Source organism: Hydra vulgaris, chromosome 14 (assembly GCF_038396675.1).
Source record: "Hydra vulgaris chromosome 14, alternate assembly HydraT2T_AEP".
In the NCBI taxonomy this organism is placed as follows: domain Eukaryota; kingdom Metazoa; phylum Cnidaria; class Hydrozoa; order Anthoathecata; family Hydridae; genus Hydra; species Hydra vulgaris.
Window position 1 is genome coordinate 26967501 of NC_088933.1, and position 18478 is coordinate 26985978.

At 27.3% G+C, this 18478-nt stretch overlaps 1 protein-coding gene and 1 long non-coding RNA gene across 2 annotated transcripts in view; one reads left to right on the top strand and one right to left on the bottom strand.

The window, feature by feature from the left end:
- The window catches only part of LOC136090776 (uncharacterized), a 33398-nt gene extending 15636 nt beyond the window's left edge, over positions 1-17762 (top strand). Inside the window, exons 2-3 of the long non-coding RNA XR_010643713.1 lie at positions 4702-4734; positions 17296-17762. This is a non-coding gene — a long non-coding RNA (uncharacterized LOC136090776). The remainder of the gene's footprint in view (positions 1-4701; positions 4735-17295) is intronic.
- LOC136090585 (uncharacterized) lies at positions 13889-15221 on the bottom strand. Its single transcript, XM_065817377.1, has 2 exons — positions 14912-15221; positions 13889-14342 (listed from the first exon to the last, which is right to left on the bottom strand). The coding sequence occupies exons 1-2, from the start codon at positions 15110-15112 to the stop codon at positions 13899-13901; spliced, it is 645 nt and encodes a 214-aa protein (XP_065673449.1). The 5' UTR covers positions 15113-15221; the 3' UTR covers positions 13889-13898.
- Positions 17763-18478: the final 716 nt, after the last annotated feature.

Below are 18478 nucleotides of genomic sequence, written 5' to 3' on the forward strand. Positions count from 1 at the left end.
ATATATTTTGAGAAGACTTCAAGATGTTTTGAAAAAAAAGATAAAGCATCTGCTTTGTTGAAACTGGTGGCTTTTGCTAAACTTGTGGCTTGCGGCGTCCTTAGCGAAAGAAACTTATCATTTCTTTTCAAAAAATCAGAGTACCATTGCTCACCGGCTTTACTATTTTTATCCAAACCTTTTTAAGCTGTGGCTTTGACAGCCCATAATGTATATTGCTTGCATTCACAAGGTCCTCAACTAAAGCTTTTTCTTCATCTTAAGAGAATACATATCAAACAGCACATCTGTTAAAATAATGATATTTTGGTTCAGCATTTTTAGAACTATTCTCCTTACAAAAGTTTATATGTCTTCGGAGTGTTGTTCTGCTAATACTAAAATGTCGTGCGGCAGTTCTAACCGGAAATCCATCCTTCATTACCGCTTCTGCAGCAAGAGTTACACTATCTGCATTTGGTTTTGAACGCTTTTTTCCATTATTAATTTTTGGCATGTAAAAAAAAGTTAAAAAAATCACAAATATTTTAAAAGTGAAATAAAAACAAATTACACATTTTTAAAATGTGTAAAGATAAATTTAATAAAAACCTGAATGCTTAAGAATTTAAAAAGTATATATACAATATTAAACTAATAACGAAAAAAATACTACTTCACTACTACTACTACTACAACAATAACAACAACAACAACTACTAAAGATTTAATATAAATATCTCAAAAGCAAAACATTTTAAGATGACAAAAGGTGTGTAGCAAACTTTACAACTCCCATTGTTAAAATATAAATATCAAATAGATATACATCACTGTAAAATATCTGAAAAAAAAATTAGTTATACAAACATTAAGTACACATTTTGATTGAAACACGTATATCAATAACAAAAATAAATTATAATTTCAAGTAAAATTAAGAAACTGTACGCGTTAAATGGTATTCCAAAAACAGCTGCAAAAACAAAATGCTCTTCGTCAATCAGAAATTAGCAATCTACCTCATGATCAAACTAGTTCTTTATCAAAGAAAAAAACACATGGCCCAAGGTACAAGACTTGATAGCGTCATGCAAAACGTCATCTATTAACAAATCCGCTTTGAGAGTAAACTTATTGAACATCGCATTTAGTACTTAAGTAACAAATAATACTAGAACCTATAGAAAAGCATGTAAGTATATATATATATATATATATATATATATATATATATATATATATATATATATATATATATAGATATATATATATATATATATATATATATATATATATATTTATAAATATTCATATATATAAATATATATGAAAGTGTATATATATGAAAGTGTATATAAATATATATATATATATATATATATATATATATATATATATTTATAAATATTCATATATATATATATATATGAAAGTGTATATAGATATATATATATATATATATATATATATATATATATATATATACATATATATATATATATATATATATATATAAATACATATATATATGTATACGCTTACATATATATGTATATATATATATATATATATATATATATATATATATATATATGAATATTTATGAATATATACATATATATATATATATATATATATATATATATATATATATATATATATATATATATATATATATATATATATATATACGCGAACAGTAATGTCCAAAATTTTCTAGATCTCTTGCGCACACTGAATCTAATTTGTCGAAAATAATCACTGAATCATTAATCGCTATATATTATTCACTATATATCACTGAATAAAATCAATATAATTTCATTTCCAGACCGTATATAATACATTTCCAGGTTGCTAAAAAGGTTGTGCTAAAGGACCTAGATAGCCATACGGTGGTTATCGCTGTATGTTTAGCTAAGTTACCTAATTTCCGTTTACGCTTCTGACAACAAAAACGCCAAACCACTGCTAAATATATAAATTACCATTTTAGCTTCTGGCAACAAAAACGCCAAGCCACTACCAAAAGATGGCTGACTTCCAAACGTAGTCTACATACATATATTGGTGGATACGCATACATCCGTTATTTTTTATTTTCTTTTCCTTATATATATATATATAAGGAAAAGAAAATTTTATTTTCTTTTCCTTATATATATATATATATATATATATATATATATATATATATATATATATATATATATATATATATATATATATATATATCAATAAATAAAGACGAAAAAAATATTAAATATATATATATATATATATATATATATATATATATATATTATTTTTTTCTTCTTTATTTATTGATTTTTTTAATTATTTATTTATTTTTCAATGTTATTATTTTTGTTACTTATTTATTTTTGTTCAATTTCTTTTTATTACAAAATTAAGTTTAATAGTAAAAGTATATAATGTTCGTAATATAATATTATAAATTAAAATAAAAACAAACATATAATATTACAATAGAAGAGTTCCAAACATTTAAAACTAAAACATGGTAAATAATTCACTAAAATTAAACACATTAAATATTTGCTTTTTGATAAAATAAACAAATAAATAAAAAAGAATATACATTTAATATTTACATTTACTAATATAGATAAAGGATTTTCAAAAATTTAAAAGTAAATTAGTATATTTTTAGTTGAAAAAACGATTGAATGATTTAAGATTGTGTTTAAAAGAATCAAAATTCTTTGAGAAAAACCCTTATTAGTATTTAGAACTATACTATTCCATAAAAATGGTCCGCGAAATGAAATAAAAAATTTTCCAAAAACTAGTTTAAGAAATTGGTTGTGGAAATAAATTATCGTTCCGTAAAATATATTCATTTTTATCTCTTTGTAAATACAAGTTACGAAAAGAAGCGGCTAATAGGTGGGTCTTGCATCTATACATAAAACAAAGAAGATTAAAAACATTTAACTCGTATATATTGAGTGCTTTCATATCAGTTAAAAGAGGTTTGGCGTGAACAAAAAGGTCCTTGAAATTTATGAGGCATGCTACATACTTCTGTTACCGATAGCGAGGTATAAGTTTGCTTTTATAAGTGCTACCCCAAGCAATGTTTGCTTAGTTAAATGACAGTTAATTAGCAAACAATATATTTAAATCAAAGTATGTTTATTAAGAACGTTTCTTAATTTGTATAAACTGCCTATACTCTTGGAAATTTAATTGCACACGTTAGCATTGTGGTTTTTCCATTTAAGATTTTTATCAATATATACACCTAAAAATCTTGTTACTAGAACTCTTTTAGTAATTATGTTGTATTAAAAAGAAAAGCTAAGTTGCTAGCAGCTGGTGTTTTTTACCATAACGATGAAAAGGAATCTATTTAGTTTTATCAATATTTAATGATAGTTTGTTTAATCTAAACCATTCGGAAGTTTTGTCTAGTTCAATGTTCATGTTGCTAAAAAGTGTAAAAATGTTGCTATGATAAAGAAATAAGTTAGGATCATCAGCAAACATAGTTGTTCATAACATAAATCATTAGGTTAAAAGCTTTTGGTCGATCTTTTATATATATTTATATAGAAATAGTAGGTGTCCTAATATGGATCCTTGAGGAACTCCACATGAAATATTTAATAAATTAGATGATACGTTATCATACGCATCAACAAATTGTTTTCGATTATTTAGGTAACTTTTTAGCCAAATTAATATATTTCCAATAATTCCGTACCACTCCAACTTTTTAAAAAGAATTTTGTGATCATTAGTGTCAAAAGCTTTTGCCAAGTCAATAAAACACCTAAAAAAAATTGAGAATTTTTAAATGAGTCAGATATATTTTATGTAAATTGTAGAATCACATGTTCAGCGGAATTATTTTTTTGGAATCCAAATTGATTGCTGAATAATAAATTATTTATAGTAAAATGGTTATAAATTTAATTGTACAAAATTCTTTTTAAAACTTTAGAGAATACAGAAAGTAGTGAAATTGGACGATAGTTGCTTATATTCTCAATGTCACAACCTTTAAATATTGGTATGACTTTTTGCTAATTTTAGAGCTTGTGGAAAAATTCCCTGCTTAACTGATATTGATAAAGTCTTAAAGAGTTTATCTTTTAAAATATCAAATGAACTTATAGTAATGTTGCTTTTCATACCATTAAGGCTTACTGCTTTGTTGGATTTTAACATTTTAAAGGCAATTTCAAACTCTTCAAAAGATAATTCGAAAGAGTTCAAGTAAGAGTTTAGACAATAAACATAGATTTTAAACATAGATCATTCATTAAACTGTCAGCTATAGGAATTCTTTTTTCAAGATTTGGTTCTACAGACACAAAATAATTATTAAATACTTCCGTAATTTGTCTTTTATCAAAAAAAAATTTGTTATTATATTTAACCGTGTTTGGCAGGAGTGTAATGTACAGTTTTTGCTGCCAGTAATTTCTCTTATTATAAACCAAGTGCGTTTAAAATTTAATTTATATTTATATATTAAATTTAAATAATATATATATATATATATATATATATATATATATATATATATATATATATATATATATACATATATATATATATATATATATATATATATATATATTTTTTTTTTTTTCTTGAGGATTTCAAAAAGTTTAACGTAATTTTTATACATAATTTTATTTTAATTTGTTTTACGTTTTAAGTAACTAATGTATAAATTATGTTTAGAATTTGAAGACTTCACACCCTTTGTAGTCCGAGGTGATTTAAACTTTTAGCTTTGAGATTTAAACTAACTTCAGGGAAATTAGTGTCGTAAGTATCATAGAAAATTTTAAAAAAGAGTTATAAACTAAGTTTGTATCATTAGAGGTATCAACAATGCCCCAATCAATTAGAGATAAATTTTTCCTTAAGAGATTCAAGGTTTTCATTGGTAAAAATCCGTTTTTTTGAAAACTCGTTTTTTATTAGAAAGTAATTTATTATCTATATTTATAAAAACAAAAGTAGGAAAATTATTAGATATGTCATTTTTAAATATGCCTTTTTTAAGGATTCGTTAAAAACATCAGTGGTTAAAATATTATCAATTAAAGAAGCACTTGATAGAGTAATTTTTGTTGGTTTGCTAATCAAAGAACTTGCACCATTTTCAAAAATGCCATTATAAAACCTTTTAATATTATTATTGACGTGGTATTGAAAATCTAAATTCAGTTTACCCAATAAGTAGATAAATTTACTTTTGTGGTTACTTTTTTTAATTAAGTCATTATATAAAACGAATTAAAATTTTTAATTTAACCTGAAGGTGGGCGATAACAGCAACTTGGAATTTTAATTTTTATTTTTATGGGTTGAAAATTCAATTGTTAAAACTTCTTCATTAGCTTCAGTTATGCTCATGTGAGGCGGGTGAAATACCGTAAGTTATTTTTAACATAAATAAGAACGCTTTCGCCAGCCTTATTGTTTTTCGTGCCAAAGAAATTACATAAAAATCCGGCAGCTCAAAATTGGTAAAAAAATTTACGTTATTCGAACAGCACCACGTTTCTGTTAATTAAATTATATTAAAAAGATTAAAAGTTTCTTAAATAAAGTTATAAAAGATTTCAAATTTATTTATTAACTTCGGATATTAATGTGAGTTGTGTTAATATTACTTTGATCAAGAAAACCTTTAATTTCATGGGTATAAAAGTAGTTGCATTTTTTTTGCAAAGCACCAGAATCAGTAAAATAATTAAGGTCAGGATCAGATTCATCGTCTAATAAGAAATCATTTGTTCAAAAAAAATATAAAAACTTAACTGAAACTTAAGGATTCGTTGGAATCCATTTAATTTTTTTTTCATATCGAAATGTGATCAGAGAATTTCTTTTATAAATCCCGTGTGAATTATTTATTATATATAACTTTAGCGTATTTATCCTTTGCCCTTACATCTTTTGCACAGGAGTATTTCTTGCAATTCAAGCGTATAATCACTATAATCTTCATTTATGTTATTTAAACTCTATGTTATGTAATGTTATGTTATGTTATGTAAACCTTTGGAGTCCTTAATTTCATCGTCGTGTATTTTATTAATATCCTAGCTTTTCTTTAAGAAGCTTTTTCTTAATATCCTGGCTTTGTAGTTAAGAAATCTGACAATGATCGATCTGTTTTTTTTATTGTTTTCAGGTAATTTTTTACCAACTCGACGGGCTCTTTCAACTTCAATGTCTCCGTATAACTGAAGTTTATAATTGAAAAACCCCCCTACTTTATTTTCAATGTCTTCCCAACTTTCATTATCAACTTCTTCAATCCCGCAGAATCTGAAGTTATTGCGTCGACTTCTGTCTTCAAGTTCGACCAATTTGTTAATCATGTTAGTAATTGCATATTCATTTATCAATGTTTTTGATGTTTGATGATCAGCAACTATTTTATCATAGTTGTTACACACAAATTCAATAGCCTTATTAAGTACACCTAATTCCTATTTTAGTTCCTTATTCTCATCAATTACCGAGTTTAATTTGTTGTCCGTTCGCGGTGAATGCTATTAGCTAATAATGTATATATATATATATATATATATATATATATATATATATATATATATATATATATATATATATAAATATATATAAATATATATATAAATATATATATAAATATATATATATATATATAAATAAACATATATATAAATATACATATATATATATATACATATATATATATATATATATATATATATATATACATATATATATATATATATATATATATATATATATATATATATATATATATATATATATAAATATATATATAAATATATATATATATATACAAATATATATATATATATATATATATAAATATATATATATATATAAATTTATATATATATATATATATATATATATATATATATATATATATATATACATATATATATATATATATATATATATATATATATACATATATATATATATATATATATATATATATATATATATATATATATATATATATATATATATATATATATATATATATATATATATAAATATATATATAAATACAAATATATATATATATACACAAATAAATTCATTGGTTATTTTTCTTACAAATATTGTCAATATTCAAATAGAGTAAACATCTCCACTTTTTCCAATGTTTTTGAACATAATAATGATTCGGGCTTGCAAATCTTGAATTCACTGATAATTTTTCTGCAAATTTATAACAAAAGTGTCCTGAAATTCCAAACAAAGAATTAAATCATATTTTGGATACATGGATACATTCATTTATCAACAAGGTATAGGAATCTAACAACGTTTAAAAATCTTTTAATTTAGAGCAATAGTTTTTTAGCAGTTTAAAATCATGGCTCCATAGTTGTGTGACTTAAATAGCCTAGCTGTTTAGGCCACACAACTAATAATAGCCTTCCTGTTTTATCTCTAAATGAAAAAGATATAGAAAAAGTTGTAAATTGTAAACAATTTATTTTTTCTGTAAATAATAATAATAGTAACAGTAGTAATAATAAACTTTTGCTGTGCTGGCAAAACCAGTGTGTTTTATGCAAACTTTGACAGTTGTTATGCTTAAAGTTATTCTTGGTTGCTCGCAACACAGCAATCAAGAGGAACTTTAAAAATATCAACCGACTGTGCTGTTACGACTTCATTTGGAAGCGGGTTTCACAGATTCTAAATTCTATTGAAATATAAATGTTCTCTAAATTGAAGCCTGGCAACTATTTTGAAATATTTACAACAATTACCTCTTAAGTTGTTAATTAAAAATAATATTTTTTTGTTGATATCTATACTTTTAATACCATGAACAAACTTATATAATTGAATCAAGTCACCTCTTCTTCTTTTAACATTTGAGGTGGGAAAGTCTAAAGAAACAAGTCAATCTTCATATTTAAGGTTATTTATTAAATATACAAGTTTCGTTTCTTTATGTTGCACTCTTTCAAAAACATCACAATATCCTTTCAGATAGACCAAACTGGAAGAGCAAAACTGTAAAAGAGAATGAATGAATGTATAATAATGGAAACGTAAATGTTTACAGTCAACTCACGCAAATTTATTTTTTACACGCCCTTTCATTTCATTTGCTTTACCGTGCTGACTTGATCCTTCTATTTAAGATTAGTATTGAACTTAATGCCAAGAACTATTTCTGATTTCGAATCCAGCAGTTGAACGCCATTGTTAAAAAGGAGACTCTTTTTGTTACTTGAACCATAATGCACAGCAATCCATTTATTTACGTTAAATTTTAATAGCCTATCATCGGTTCTTTTAAAGACTCTAAGTCATTTTGAATTTCTCTCACACAAAAATTAGAAACCACACTAGCCAAAATCTTAGTATCACCTGCATACCCCTTTGTGATGTTTTTCATTATCATAGGTTAGCGTTAATATAAATAACAAAAAGGAAAAGACCAATAACTGAACCTTGCGGCACACCATTTAAAATGTCGTCCCAGCTAAAAACTATTTAACATTTAAGTATTCTTTGTCGTTTATTTGTTAGGAATGATTCAATCCATTTCAAAACAAGACTAGTGATTCAATTTGCTTTTAACTTTAATATCAGTCTTTTAGGCGCAAGATTATTAAAAACTTTTGCGAAATCTAGCAAAATAACATCAAATTGTGTATCGTTTTCTATGCATAATGTTATAAAATTAATACACTTTCTAATAAATTTGTAGTACATAATTTTTTCATCACAAACCCATGTTGCTGTTGCGCCAAAAAATTGATATCATAAAAATATTTTTCCATTTCATTTCGGACTATTCCTTTTAGTATCTTATACGGAACTGAAGTAAGGGAAACTGGACGATAATTTTTTGCTACTGTTTTATCGCCTCTATTGTAAAGTGGAATTATGTTTGCAGATCTAAATTGAATCGGCAGTTTACTATTAATTAAAGATTCCCTAGAAATTATGTATGTGGTAGGCCAAAAGCATTTGATTATTTTTTAATCAGTGCCGGATGAAGACTATCTGGACTACATACTTTTTTAAATCAAGTTTTTGAAGTCGATTTAAAACATTATTGTATGTTATTTCTTCAGGAGAAAGATCGGTAAATCTACTTGTTCAATTTTGTAATCTTGTGTCAAAAAATTGTTGTTCACTTTGTTCTTCTATTACGAATCATCCTGAAAATATTTATTTAAAACATTTGAAATTTTCAATTAATCTTGAGATCTCCAGGATTCTCATCAGGTTTTTTCAAAGTTTTTATTTCTCTTTTACATTTTACTGATTGTTAATGTATTTATAGAGCTATTTGAGATTTTTATACTAAATCTCTTTCGTAAGTGAGTAAGGCATTTTTTACTTCTGATTTTACAAGACGTCACAAATTATTCTACTCATTACCCAAATTCACATCTTTGTGAATTTGGGTAATGAGTACAATCATCAACAATTGAAATGAATAATTTACTTGGTACGCTGATATGATAAATCAACTCATCATACATCTCCTGGACCTGTTTATTCTCAAAAAAATTGACCCAGTCAACATTTGAAATGAATTGCCAAAATTTATATTATTTTATTTTTTTTTAAATAAGTTTATGTATCTGTCTTATGGAAACACTTTACTTTTTAAACAGTAATCAAAGAAGATAATCAAATGCCCCTTATCAATATATCCTAGCACGAATTTTGTTTCTACCGTACACACGTTGCCATATTCAGTTGTAAAAATTACATTTGACGTACTTGATAAAAATTCATTTGACATTTAGAATTTGGGACATTTTTGTGTTGATATAGAAAGGTTAGGTTTAACAAATTTACACTTTTTTGCTCAATGTCATTATTGCTTTTGATTGAAAATGCACTACCATTAGACCAACAGATTAACGGAAAATTTAAGTCTGCCATTATCAAAACATTTTTTAATCCTCCCTTTTCAAGAAATTTTTCTGCTTCATGAGAAACTAAATCAAAATCATCGATATCAGTAAAATTAATCAGCCTATACAGACAAATAATTAGGTATTTTTCTTTACCGAAATACACGGTAATACATACTTGTTCAATTTCGCTTAAACCAAAGCAACCTTCTCTAATTTAATATACATCAATGAAATTATCAACATAAAGACATAAACGGACTCCTCTTCTAGCACCACATTGGTCTTTTCTGTAAAGATTATATCCATTTAGGTTAACTACTGAATATTTTTTAAACCAAGATTTGCTGACATCATAAAGATTCGGACGATTTGTGTCAATAACAGCTGCGAACTTATCAAATTTATTTAAAAAAAGCACTGAGGTACATGCGTTTCAAAGTTTCTTTAGGAGCCAAAGGTTTGTTATATTTCAAAAACTGTTTTGGAATTGTGGTTGATTGAAATATTTTTTTAAAGCTTCGTACTTTTTTCCCACAGATGCGATGCTAAAAGGACAAATCTGGTGTCAATTCAGAATTAAATTTGTTTCTCTTCCAACTTGATATAAAGTACAATTAAAAAAATCAAGTTAGTTTGTCATCTCTTTAAACAGAACTCTACCTTTGCTAATTTTTCATAACTTCTCAATGCATATAGAACTATACCTATCATCATCATCAATTATTATACAAGAGTTAGAAGCTTCAGATTAAAAAAAATAGCTACTTTCTCTTTTTCTTTAACTTCCAACTTATTCAAACCTAAACTCATTATATATATATATATATATATATATATATATATATATATATATATATATATATATATATATATATACATATATATATATACATATATATATATATATATATATATATATATATATATATATATATATATATATATATATATATATATATACAGGGCCGTCCCGAACCAAATAATTAGGGGAGGGGGTGAAACTCCTGTAAACACCAACTCAAAAAAAAAAATTTGTTACGCTCGAAAACAGTGAAATACTTGGCCTTTTTTTAAATACACCTACTCTTTAGGTTTTGGGGGTCTCTGACCCTCTAAATTCTGTACTCCAAGATCATTAAACATCTTAGATAAAGCTCTGATCCGTCCAACGGACTCGCAAAGTTTAGAGCTTGGGTTATCGTCATTACATGCATCGATTCGATGTTTTGATTGTGTGTTAATGTACACTGTACATTAATACAACACTGAAAACTATTCATCAACTATTCTTAATGGTTTTAAAAATGACAAATTTTCGCTCATTTTTTCAAAAATACTTGTTGAAATCCACGTAACTGTACAATGCATTGTACAGTTACGTAGATTTTGAGGATAAGTTTTAAAATAAAATAAGCGAAAATTTGACATTTTTAAAACCATTATGAATGGTTATAGCGAGCTTGCCTAAGGCAAGCTATGATTTTGCAAGTAATTTCAGGGAAATTTAATGGAACCCATGTTAAACTTTCTGAACTTGTTGGTTAAAAAATTATAGATATACAATGCCAAATATTTTTGAGTAGAGTAAAGTACTTATGTTTTAATAATAAAAGAAAGAAAATGTTTGAAGAATTCACTTTTTTGGGACTTTCGACTACGGAAAAAATATTCTGACCTACTGAGCATTGAAGTAATAATCATATATGAAATGGGCGTATATTACGATATCAAAATACAGTTTTAATACTGTAATACTATTTATTAAAAGAAGATTATTAAATTTATATAATATCTAAACAATATTTTTTGACGTTAGCAATAAAATTTTATAATAATTTCTATAAACTTGTTAAATTTTTATACGCCGGTTTTTTAAAATCGACTATTGATGTGCTATTTTATTTATATCCAACTGGTCAACAATATCTTTTTCTACACCCAATAACACTAAAGAATTCAATCTCTCGTCAGCTATTGTTGATCTAAGATGTGTTTTTACCAATTTTAGTTTACTGAATGTTCTTTCATTTGTTGCAACAGTAACCGGAGAAGTCAAGGCTAAACGACAAATTTGATTAGCACATGATAAAATATGCTTCACTTCTTCTGATTTTTCCATTAAGGATTTAAATGATGTTTCGTCTCCTTTTAACATATTAAATAATATTTCTAGATCTGTTTGAACTAAGTCATAATCTTGAAGATTTGCACCTTGACTGGCTGGTGGAAATATTGAAATAGATTTTTGTACATTAGCCAATGAAATATTAAGTTTATTAAATGGTTGAGAAAACAATAGATATAATGGTTCAATAGAAGAAATACATGTTTTTAAATTTTCATTTGTTAGTTTTAAAATGGTATCAAGAACTATTTTTAACTCTTTTCTATAAAATAAATTCATTTTAAATTCTGTTTGTGTTGTAGAATTACAATCGAATCGTTTAGGAGCTAATCTTCTACGATGATGGTTTCGAAAATCAGCTTCAGAGTCTATTCCACGTAAGGTGGCAAACTCTTTAGCACTATTGATGAAATTGTTCATTGCATAATCATCAGAGTTGATTGATGCTAAAATTTTCATTGTGCTGTCAACTAAAGTTATTGCATCAATTATAGACAAATTTTTTGCCTAAAGAGTTTTAGTAAGATACTTTAGTTTGTACATAATATTCTTCATGAAAGATATAGAAACAATAAAATCAAAAGAAAGTATTTGTTTTCGAAGAGCAAGCGCTTTTGATCTTGTTCCTTTATCAAAACATTTATTTAATAATAGAATTTCATCAAGACTTTCAACAACAGCTTCTACTGAATTTCATACAGCTTTAACACTTTCAGCACGAGCTGTCCACCTGGTTTTTGACAAGTTTCTTAATTGTAACGCATTTTCAATTTTGGAAATTTTCTCATTAAGCAAACCATATCTTTTATTACTTGAGGAAAAAAAGACAGAGATTTTCTAATTTATCAATAGTACTTCCAATTATACTACTAGCATCACAACTATGTTCTAAAAACGTGTTCAACCGATGGGCTTGGCAAAAATATAATTTTGTGACCAACAAGTTCAGAAAGTTTAACATGGGTTCCATTAAATTTCCCTGACATATTACTTGCAAAATCATAGGATTGAAAGGGTATTAACTCCGGATTTAATAAATTACTTTCTAAAATGTTGACTATTTGTGATGCTGTACCCGAACCAGTTTTATCGCTTCCTTTTTCAATTACCAAAAGTCGCTCAACAGATTTGCCTTGACTATTAACCTATCGGACACATACTGATAAACAATCCTGATTTGATATATCTGGTGTAGTATCAGCAGATACTGAATAAATGTTTGCTTCATGTATCTCTTTTATTATTATGTTACGCGTTTCTTTAGCTAATAGTTCAATAAATTCATTTTGAGATCGTGGACCTAAGTAAGTAACTTTATGTGATCGTAAAGAAGACTCCTCCATCCAGCGTTTTAATAAGGGATTATGCCTAGAGAGTAATTGAACAAATTGCGTAAAATTTCTTCCACTTTCGTCACCATCACCTCGAAATGCTAATCCTTGTCGTGATAATGTTCTAGCCATATCAAATAATATAACTACAATTTGTTTATTAAAATCTTTTTCTTGTTCTAACTTAATTGCTTCTTTTCTATTTGATATGTTTAAAATTATATCAATATGATTTTCAGTTGTCATATATTGATAATTATCATGTAACGCTGCTTTCTGAGAAAAACAAGAAAAATGTTGCTGTAATTTAACTAATTTTTCAACTCCACAGCTTTTCATTTTATGCCATTGACGAATACCAGGTTTTACCCATGCTGAATCTTGATAAGATCTTCCTGGACCATATGAAAATAAAGTACATACAAAACAGTATGCAGAATCTGTCTCAATGCTATATTCTAATAATGGATATTCATTGTACCATTTAGGATTAAAACTATGCTGTTTAATGTTGTTAACTGTAGTATTAACTGGATATTTAGTTTATTTTGGCTGATGTGGCCCTAAAGCAATAAGGTATTGACGCTGAGATGCTGAAGCAACCGAATCACGACTGCCTGGATCGTGATTAATTATGTTATCAATAATATTGTTAATTGGTTTGGAACTTTCAGGTGATTTAGAGATTTGTTCCGATAAAATATTTGCATTTTTTAAGAATTCTTTAGAACTTGATTTTATTCTACTAATGACCTGAATGCTTTCCAATAAAAATATCACAGGATTTGGAACTCTCTCAGATTTTAATTTAGACAAAATGGTACCACACTCGCTTAAGTCTGTGACAATATTTTCTAACTGACCAGCACACGATAACCAATTGACTTCATCATTTTGTATGTCAGGTTCATCTATTGGAGACATTTGAATTGAATTCTCTTGAAATAAATCCTCCTCTAACATTTGAGAATGACATGTTTCATGGTTCTAAATTATATTAAATTATTAAATTATATTATATACTTTATATCATATAAATATACCAAATATTTCAATTCTAAATCAACAAGTAACTTATATCTTTAACTAAAAAAATGATAAATGACAAGTTACAAGGAAATAACTTTAATTAAAAAGGCTTAATAAGTTCAATTAAAGTAATCTTTAAGAAGTTATAAAATAAATGCTTTTAATTTTTTAAAAACGATATTACTATTTTTATCCTTGAATAAGTGATATTTAGTCAGAATACATAAGGGATTTGTTAAAAAATACATAATAGATTGATTTCTTAAAAAATGCATAATGGATTGATTGTTTTGTTAAAAAAATGCATAAAGGATTAATTGATTTGTTAAAAAATGCATAAAGGATTAATTGATTTGTTAAAAAATGCATAATGGATTGATTGTCTTCTTAAATGTTACGTTTTAACTTAAATTAAAACTCAGATGTTTTAACTTAAATTAAAACGTTACGTTTTAACTTAAATTAAAACTACAAATTTAATAGCATAATTATCGTGAACTTAATATTACATTAAACCAGGTACATACCGATTCTCGTTTCCCTGCGACTTTGGAAGTTTTAACTGCACTTTGAAAAGGATTTTCGGGAGCACCAACGTGTTTTATATTGACTAATATCCCATTATGTTCTTTTTCATGGTGTTGTTTTTTAAAATCGTTATTAAATATACTGCCACATTTTAGACATTCAACTTTAAATCTTTTACGTTTTGCCCCTATATTACTCATTCAAGAAATCGTGTAACGGAAATTTAAATATTTTAAAACTCAAGAAAACAAAACATCAAGTGCAACTTCGTTGTGGTTTTAAAGACCGTAGTTCCTTATGGGATTGATATGCCTAAAAAGTAATTTTTTTAACGTCACCAAAATGGTACCCTATTTCATTCCCGAAAGTCGTAAATATCAAAAAGTATATAATAAATTAATATGAAATTTATATTTTTTATTTAAAAAAATATTTAACAAAACTCAAACACTAAATGTACAAGTTGGCATCAATGCCAACTCAAATACTAAATGTACAAATGTCCCAACTGACATGCACAAATAACAACTTTGGGGGTGTGTGACACCCCCTACAACCCCCTTTCGGGACGGCCCTGGATATGTATATATATATATATATATATATATATATATATATATATATATATATATATGATATATATATATATATATATATATATATATATATATACACATATATATATATATATATACTACTGTGATCAAAAAGTAAGGTGAATTTTTTTATAAAATGAAAAATCTTTATTTATTCTTCCAAATCTGTATCGTCCCCCTCAAAATAATCCTACCCGGCTCCAATGCACTTTTGCCAACGTTTTTTCCAGTCTTCGAAGCATGCCGAAAAGTCCTCGGTAGGGATAGCCTTCAATGCGCGTGCCGATTCACGTTGGATCTCTTCAATGGACTCAAAACGATTTCCCCGGAGTGGTCTCTTGAGCTTTCGGAACAGCCAGAAGTCAAACGGTGCTAAGTCGGGCGAATACGGTGGTTGTGGGGCAACATGGGTAGAGTTTTTGGCGAAAAACTCACGAAGAACCAGTGCTATGTGCGAAGGCGCATTATCGTGGTGCAAAATCCAAGAGTTGTTGGCCCATAATTCTGGCCTCGTTTTGCGAATAGCTTCACGCAAACGTCGCATAACGCTTAAATAATATTCCTTGTTGACAGTTTGGCCAGTTGGAAGGAATTCGTAGTGCACGACACCACAATAATCAAAGAAAACAGTCAACAAGACCTTGATTTTTGAGCGACTTTGACGTAGTTGCTTAGGTCTCGGCTCGCCTTTTTCACGATATTCACTCGATTGGTCGGTTGTTTCAGGGTCGTATACGTAGACCCAAGTCTCATCGCCAGTAATAATTTGTTTGTAGACGTCTTGATAGTCAGAAAGCATTGCTACACACGTTTTAACGCGACGCTCTTTTTCAAAGAAATTGAGAAATTTCGGCACCAAACGTGATTTGAGTCTTCTGAGGCCCAAATGATCTTTCAAAATCGCTTGCACCGACCCAAATGATATTCCAACCATGTCAACAAGGTCTCGAATGGTTAACCGACGATTTGCATGCACTAATTCTTTGATTTTGTTGATGTGGCGATCATCAATCGAAGTCGATGGTCGTCCGGATCGTTCCAAGTCATCAACACGTTCTCGGCCTTCTTTGAAGTCTTTGTAACACTTGTAAACATTTTTTGAGACATAGTCTCTTCACCGAAGGCCTTTTGCAACATTCGATACGTTTCAGCAGCAGAAATATCATTCTGCAAACAAAATTTAATAGCACTTCTTTGCTCAACAAAATTAGACATTGTGAAAATCGCCGAAAGCACTTTTGGTACTTCAGAAACAAGCGGAAACAAAAAAAAAATAATTATGAGTTTGACATGTAATTTGGCGTAAATGTTAATGACATTCCTACCAACTTAAAAATAAAAAAGATCGGACGATTCGAATAAGGCGGGAAGTTTAAATTAAAAATTCACCTTACTTTTTGATCACAGTAGTATACATTTATACAGTGCTCGAAGTGGGAAAAAAAAGGTAGCGGGATGGTTTTTAATATTTTCTAATCACCATCCCAACAATCCTAAAAATATAGATTTTGTATTTTGTGTAGATTAAAAAAAAGAAATTATAAATCCCTATAGTAAAAAACCTATATTAAAAAAACAACTTGAGGTCCGTTATATTCTTAAGAGACTGTCACCGTAAAATATTGAGTTGAGTTTCACATCAAACGTCATTAAGCAATCAAAAAACAATGGTATATTTAAACATTTTATTTTTAAACAAACCTTTTTTTGTTGTATTTACCAATTTTTAATAATTGAAAAAAAATTTGGTCAGAATATCTTCCAAAATGTTTCACTTTCATTTATAGACTTTAATGCCGGCGCTTCACAATTCCTAAAATTAGCATCGCGATGTCCTTTTCCAAACCACTTAACAACATAATCCTTTGGATCGAAATGCGTAATTGGTGGACCTACTAATGAAATGAACATTAAACTCGACACAGTTTTTATTAATAAAGAGTTTCGCAAGGAAGATAAGATTATACTTATAGAAGAACGCTCCATTCAGCAGTTGAAACAATCAAGGTATTTGTAGCAGTTCTCAGAGGCTGAAGATCATTAGGGGTTTTATTACAGTCACCAGTGGAAATGTATTCACGAAACCCTTGGACTGCCGTAATTTCACAAATATTTAAAGTTTTTGCTATTTGTCTAATATCGTTATCTCCAAAGCATGGATCTTGGTCTGCAAACTATTGTAGCTTATCAAAATTTTGTACATTTTTTATTAAATTATCGTATTTTTCTTTGTTTGGATCATTTTCTTTGTCTTGTAAAGATTTATGCTCAGATCTAGTTGTAAACATTCTAGTATCAAGATTTTCATTTCGTTTACTGAAAAATTCATTTTGATTAATTTTAGAAACTTTTCCGATATGTAGGTTGACGCCTTTAAATTAAAACTTTTCTGCTGCAAGCTGCGTTTGCGAATAATATTTACCTGAATTATTTCTCATTGATTGAAATATATGGTATTTTAAGGTGATAAGCCGATGTGCATCAGGTAAAGAAGTTTGCCTATCTTGTAATTTTTTAGAAAAATATTCTAGTTCTATAAAGCATCTGGCAATAGTCCCATGTTGAGTATGAAAATGATATCACATAATTTATTTTTAAGATCTGCATATTGGGCTCTATCTCCTCCATTACGCCTTAAATCCAATGAAGATTCATGAAAGTGCTGATACAATGCTGCATAATTAATCCAAGCAGCCATCACAGATCGATCGCTAGACGACACCCGTCTAGTGCCTAGAATTCGTCCAATGGAATTTAGTTTTACACTTAAAGCCATAGCAACAGCTTTCAGTTCTTTTTTGTTTTTAGGAGATGCACTGTAAATGGAATGTAATTTATCAAAAAAGCTTTTCATGTGACAAATTGGTAAGATATCGCGCACATCATTTACTGCTAACTCTAATCGGTGATTGCTACAATGCCATAAAATCAAATTAGGAAACTGATTTAAAAGTAACTGGGCCACGTCTG

Excerpts from the sequence above, each read along its gene's own strand:
- LOC136090585 (XM_065817377.1), bottom strand. The coding sequence starts at position 15,112 with ATGAGTAATATAGGGGCAAAACGTAAAAGATTTAAAGTTGAATGTCTA. Across the intron at positions 14,343-14,911 it reads TCGCAGGGAAACGAGAATCG|AACCATGAAACATGTCATTC; the intron begins GTATGTACCTGG and ends AATATAATTTAG.